We start from the raw sequence: 6,785 nt of genomic DNA on the forward strand, positions 1-6,785 counted from the left end.
TCCCAGCCACTCAGGAGGCTGAGGCAGGAGAATCACTTGAACCTGGGGGGCGGAGGTTGCAGTGAGCCGAGATGGCGCCACTGCACTCTAGCCTGGAGACAGAGCAAGACTCTGTCTCAAAAAAAAAAAAAAAAAGAAAAAAGAAAAAAAAGAAATGCTGAAGTCATAATAAGTAATAAAAATTATAGGAATATGTAGCAATATTAAAAAATTAGCAACATAGCCAGGTGCAGTGGTGTGTACCTGTAGTCCCAGCTATTTGGAAAGCTGAGGCAGGAGGATCACTTGAGCACAGGAGTTTGAGGCCAGCCTAGGCAACATAGTGAGACTCTGTCTCTTAAAAAAAAAAAAACAATTACACAACAGAAGGTTCATGAGAGGTTTTTTTTGTTTTTTAGTTTTTGTTTTTGAGATGGAATCTTTTGCTGTATGGCCCAAGCTGGAGTGCAGTGGCAAGATTGTAGCTCACTGCAGCCTCAGACATCTGGGCTTGCGTGATCCTCCTACTTCAGCCTCCCAAGTAGCTAAAACTACAGGCGCATGCCACTAGGCCTGGCTGATTTTTAAAAATTTCTCATAGGGATCGGGGGTCTTCTTATGTTACTCAGGCTGGTTTCAAATTCCTGACCTCATGTGATCCTCCCCACTTGGCCTCCAAAAGTGTTGGGATTACAGGTGTGAGCTGCCTCCTGAGGCCTATTTTTTATGTATGAGTAGGTTTCATTACTTTAGTCTGGAACTCTCTACCCTTCTTCCATGAAAGACACTTGATATAATGGAGTGAATACTATACAGTCTCATAAGTTGGGTTTAAGTCCTCTCGCTGTTATTTATTTCCATTGTGATCTTGCACAAATCACTTAAATTCATCTGAGCCTTTTTCTTCATCTTTAATAGGTACTATAAAGCTTTATACAGATGTATTATTATCAAGGCTCATAAAATGTAAACACTCAGGATATTTGATTTAGAAATAATAGTATGTTACTTATGAGAAGTAGAACATATGAGAAATGACAAGAATGAATTTTCTTTTTGGATCTAGATATGCAGATCGTGCAAAACAAATTAAATGCAATGCTGTTATCAATGAGGACCCCAATGCCAAACTGGTTCGTGAATTAAAGGAGGAGGTGACACGGCTGAAGGACCTTCTTCGTGCTCAGGGCCTGGGAGATATTATTGATAGTAAGTGAATTAAGGATCATTGCAAAATCTAATCCTTTCTTCTTCAAGTTTCTTATTCAGGGTTCTTATATTTAAAATAAACTTCAAGTTAAGGAACATGATGAAGCTAAATGGTAGTGAAAATGTTTTTTGGTTTTTTTTTCTTAAGAAACTCAATGGAAATGATCTCTAGATTCCTTTATATAGCATATACCAGGCTATCCATTTGAACTCATGAAATTAGTTTTTAAATCACAAATATATCGCTAGTATTTTTGTTAGAATTCTGTTTTAGATCAGCAATGAAGTTTATTTGGAATGTTAAACCTGTTATCACTGAGCAGTTAATTACTTCATAGAAATGTTATTTGAAATTTTGGGTTTTGTTTCATGGGTTACTCTGGATTAGTGTAGTGGCAGTAATACAAGAAATGTACCATTCAAGCCTACCTTCAGATAAGATTCTCCTTTGAATGGCCCCCTCCTCCTGTAAAATGATGGATTGCCCCCTGCTGTCTATGAACATATGAAGGGGAAAAGTTCAATTGCTATGAAGTTCAAGAACTACACTTCCAGAGAATATTGTTTTACAATGTTGTATTAAAATGTATCTTAAAAAAATCTGATGATGTGCCTATACAATGGCTTATTCAGAAGTTCTCTAAAGTGAGTAAAATGGATTATTCATATATAGGTTGGTTTAGTAAAGCATATTTTTATTTTTTGAGTGTAAAATTAATATTATATTCCTTAAAGTTCTAATAAGATTTTCAAGACCTCTTCTGGTTTAATTCTTCTTATTGATTAGAGTCTGAGTTTAGATGAATACCATTTGTAAAAATGATACCATATTCTAAATATTAACTTTCTCATCTCCCCAAATGCCAAAAAATGCTCTGTTCCCTCTCTGTGTCACTGCTGAACCTGAACTTTGACCCTTCTTGTATTTTCCCTCCTGCTTACCTTCAGTTGATCCATTGATCGATGATTACTCTGGAAGTGGAAGCAAATGTGTGTATTTCACATATTGGTTATTTCCAGTACTCTGACTTGCTAATCTGCCTCTGCTGGATCAGCCTTAAAATGAGCTTTGCATGCCAGCAATCCTTACAGAGAAATCCCAGACAGAGCATAGTATCGAATCAGAAATAATCCTATTTTTGCCCTTCTTCATTTAGCAAACTAATTTTTGCTGAATTTCAGTTTGTGGCTTGAGTGAAGTAGAAAGGCTTGAGAATCTCTTGCTGCTTCTACTCTTCAGTTTTTCCCAGTGTGATTAAATTAAATCCAAAAATCACAGATGATGATAGCAACTGGCACTTACTAATTGTGCATAATATGCCAGGCCCTATTCTAGGCACCTTGAATATAGTCTCTTTTAATTCTGTTAATGGCTCTGAAAATATTTCGTTACGTCCATTTTACCAATAATCATTTTCAGTCCGCAAAACTATCTGTGATTGAAGAGCTCTGTAAATGTTGGGCTGAGACTCATGGGAGCGTGTGCTAAGTTGCTTTTCTCCATATCTTGGGCCTCAGATGATTAGATAAATATTTTTTCCTTTTTTTTTTTTTGAGACGGTCTGACTCTGTCACCCAAGCTGGAGTGTAATGACGTGATCATGGCCCACTGCAAGCTTGAACTCTTGGGCTCAAGTGATCTTTCCATCTCAGCCTCTTGAGTATCCAAGACTACAGTTGTTCGCCACCACGCCTGGCTGATTTTTTGATTTTTTGTTTGTAGAGATGGGGGTCTCGCTATGTTTCCCAGGCTGGTCTGGAACCCCTGGCCTCAAGCAGTCCTCCTGTCTCGGCTTCCCAAAGTGCTAGGATTACAGATGTGAGCCACCACACCCAGCCTTTCCTCTTTTCATAAGTCACAAATTAAAATAACTTAGGTGTCTAAAATGACTCAAACATTTTTAAAGAATCGCATGAACCTTGTTATTCTTTCCATATATATCTTAAGTTGGTGAGGAAATTATTTCTTACCCTTTTAAGGTAATTCATCAAGAAATTGTTATCTTAGAAGAAAAATATCTTGATTTTGGGGTTAATTTTTAGATTCATACTGAGTTATTTCTTTTTTTTTTTTTTTCTTTCTTTTGAGATGGAGTGTTGCTTTGTCACCAGGCTGGAGTGCAGTGGTGGGCTCTTGGCTCACTGCAACTTCCTCTGCCTGAGTTCAAGCAATTTCTCCTGCCTCAGCCTCCCGAGTAGCTGGGACTACAGGCGCACACCACCACGCCCAGCTTATTTTTATATTTTTAATAGAGACAGGATTTCACCATGTCGGCCAGGATGGTCTTGATCTCTTGACCTCGTGATCCTCCTGCCTTGGCCTCCCAAAGTGCTGGGATTATAGGCATGAGCCACTGAGCCCGGCCACCTGAGTTGTTTATTTCTACAGTAAGGCATGTAGTGAGGCTTGGCAGACAGTGAGAAAATGCATAGGAGAAACCACATATAGCCCTGGCTGTGGTTATGAGGTTAGGGCTTAAAGACACTATAATGTCTTGATACAGAAGTGACTCTTGGACTGCAGCAGCTCTGTCTGAGATTTCCAAAGCTCAGCAATACTGGTGTGGAAAAGGTGCCTTCTTCTTTTTGCTTTTGTGCTCAAGGTGTTGCTGCTGCCAGCTTGTTGCCTACCTCTTTTCTTAGCAGCTGCGGCATTTCCTGAAACACCATGCATGACTAAGTTTTAATTCTGTATTCCTGAGGGAAAGCAGCCCTGACTACTTCTCAATTTCCATTTTGATTTAATTCTCTTAATTCCTTGTAGGGCTCGCATGTGACCATTGGACCTAAACTCTGTCCATCCTGGTCTTTTCCCCTGATAGTTAATTTTTTGCTCTAATCCCTATCCCCCTTTTAAAAGATGCCTCTTTGCTTGTTTCCCTGTGTTCTGTATTTGCAGATGGTGGTTTTCAAACTGTCTTGAAGCAACCACTGGCTTTAAGGGAGTTAAAAAACTGGCTTTAATTAAATAGTAGAGATAAGTAGGCCCAGGGAGAACTAACTAGTATTTTTTCCAACTGTGTGTATTGACTCGTCTCCTTTAAGGAAAACTTACTTAGTTTTGATATGAATTTTAATTTCTCAGATTTAAAAATGAGCTAATTTTAAAGTTGGATTGCACCAATACTTATGGTTTACCTTTGGTATCTTTTTGCGAAGGATGACTAATGAAAGAAAGTACAAACAGCAGATCAATGAATTTTGTTGTTTGTGGCTTAAATTTTTTTTTCTTTTACCAATACTGAGTTTAAAAGCAAAATTAACTGTTCTGTTAGAGACTTAATAAATGGAAGTATGTTCCTAAAACTTGCATTTTATACTAGGAAGCAGGCTTAGCAGTGACCCGTGGTTGTACTGTTAGGCTAATTAAGGGCCTTAAATTAACAAATAATCGGCCTTATTTTTTGCTTGCTCTGACCAAAGAATGGAACCTACACTAAAACTCATTCATCTGCTAATTGTTCTTGCCTGTTGAGGCAATCAGTTAGTCCTGAATTTTTAACCAGGACTTATACAAAATTTCTCTCATTTCTATAATTACCCTTTTTTATTTAAGACATGTTAAAAATCCTTTTAGCATGTTGAAATGTTGCCATACAAAGCAAACTACTCAGTGCACAAACTTTGTTTTAACCATAACATTTTTTTGGACATTTTTGCTGAATTACATAAAACACTGAGCCAGACCAATATGGATTATTATTGATAAATAAATGCTCGTTGTTTTCCCCTTACTGTTACAAACTACTTAAAAGGTGTAAATCTGAAGACGTTGTAGACTAGGAGCACTAGAAGGATGAAATGGAAGGTATTTTGGTTTTTTTAGGGAGAGTGCCTAAGCAGTTTCCTTTGAGGCTCTGGTTTATCCCCATGCAAGATACAATGTTAACCTACATTGGAATCTTTTAGTTTGTAAATGCAGAAATGATTCTGAACCTCTAGGATACCACTATTAAAGACAGACATGTTTTAGAACTGCCATCTAGAACAGTTGTAACCTGTGTTTGTATTATAGCCTGTCTGTCTTGGCGCTTTAATGCTGTCCTTTCTTACAACAATATTCCTTCCTGTCTTTTTTTCTTCTGCTTCTTTCCCTTTTCCCTACTTTTTCTGCCTTCTCTTCTTTCTGTCTCCCAGATCTGAAAGATTTTCAGAACAATAAGCATAGGTACTTGCTAGCCTCTGAGAATCAACGCCCTGGCCATTTTTCCACAGCATCCATGGGGTCCCTCACTTCATCCCCATCTTCCTGCTCACTCAATAGTCAGGTGGGCTTGACGTCTGTGACCAGTATTCAAGAGAGGATCATGTCTACACCTGGAGGAGAGGAAGCTATTGAACGTCTAAAGGTAAGTAATAGTTCAGACTGAATGCAAGGTATTCTATATAGCTCCACAAGGAAGAACTAGGAGTAAAAATCACTAAGATTTCGATTCAGCATATGGAGAACTCTCTGACTCTTAGAGGTGTCCTGAAAATTGAATTTTCTGATTTGTAAATTAATTTCTTTTCACTAGAATGCCTGAGTCTGACATGGTCAGGCAGAGTTGGGAGAGGTGCATGGGCAGGTCATAGGCTGGCAAGGCATAGTAATGGATTAATAGATGTGTACATTAATTCTGGGGTAGTTCATCAAGTTACATTGAAATTGTTTTGTTAGAAATTTATTTGGAAACATTTGGTTTTATTCGAAGATGGAATTCTGTATAGAGCCATACTTCTGTTAATAAAGATAAAGTTTGGGCCGGGCACGGTGGCTCACGCCTGTAATCCCAGTACTTTGGGAGGCTGAGGCGGGCGGATCACGATGTCAGGAGATTGAGACCATCCTGGCTAACACAGTGAGACCCCCATCTCTACTAAAAATACGAAAAATTAGCCGAATGTGTTTGCGGGCGCCTATAGTCCCAGCTACTCGGGAGGCTGAGGCAGGAGAATGGTGTGAACCTGGGAGGCGGAGCTTCCAGTGAGGCGAGTTCACGCCACTGCCCTCTAGCCTGGGTGACAGAGCAAGACTCTGTCTCAAAAAAAGAAAAAAAAAGTTTGAACATTTGAGTAGCTTTTCCAGGTTTATTCAGATACTTATTAAATTGTATCTTCTAGAGGTTAACAGAAAACATTGATACCCTATGATTACTGTACAGGAAGGTTAGCTCCTCCTGCACTGGTACCCATGCGGTCACAGGGCTGTAGTGTTGCATACATGCAGATTTGGCCTATGGCTCCGAGCTTTGCTGTTGGAGGTATTTCCCAGCCTGTTGCTGGCTCTGTGAGGTTCGATCTCACCTCTCTGTATGAATATGAAAGTTAAGAGCAACAGAGCCTTCTGACTCATAACTGCTTCTCTTCCTCCTCAATTAATTCAATGCACAGACAGTTATCACCAGCAGTGCTGAAAGCTGTGCAGGAATCCTACCACCCATCAGATGGCTGTGACAGTATCGTCTGCTTCGAAGCAAATATTTTTTATTTCCCTACTTGTCACCTCCATGAAGATAGTTTGACCCATACCTTTTAACCATTGTGTTCAAGAGTGCTAGGATAGGGGACACGGGAGGACAAGGAACACTTTTTTTTTTTTTTTTTTGAGACGGAGT

General features: G+C 39.1%; 1 protein-coding gene across 1 annotated transcript in view; it reads left to right on the forward strand.

The window, feature by feature from the left end:
- Positions 1–6,785, forward strand: part of KIF1B (kinesin family member 1B) — a 187,697-nt gene that overhangs the window by 55,378 nt on the left and 125,534 nt on the right. The window contains exons 11-12 of the mRNA XM_011935843.1: positions 1,046–1,188; positions 5,404–5,537. Of these exons, the coding sequence (XP_011791233.1) occupies positions 1,046–1,188; positions 5,404–5,537 (277 nt within the window). The remainder of the gene's footprint in view (positions 1–1,045; positions 1,189–5,403; positions 5,538–6,785) is intronic.

This window comes from Colobus angolensis, unplaced genomic scaffold, assembly GCF_000951035.1.
Source record: "Colobus angolensis palliatus isolate OR3802 unplaced genomic scaffold, Cang.pa_1.0 Scaffold149, whole genome shotgun sequence".
NCBI classification, from domain to species: Eukaryota; Metazoa; Chordata; class Mammalia; order Primates; family Cercopithecidae; genus Colobus; species Colobus angolensis.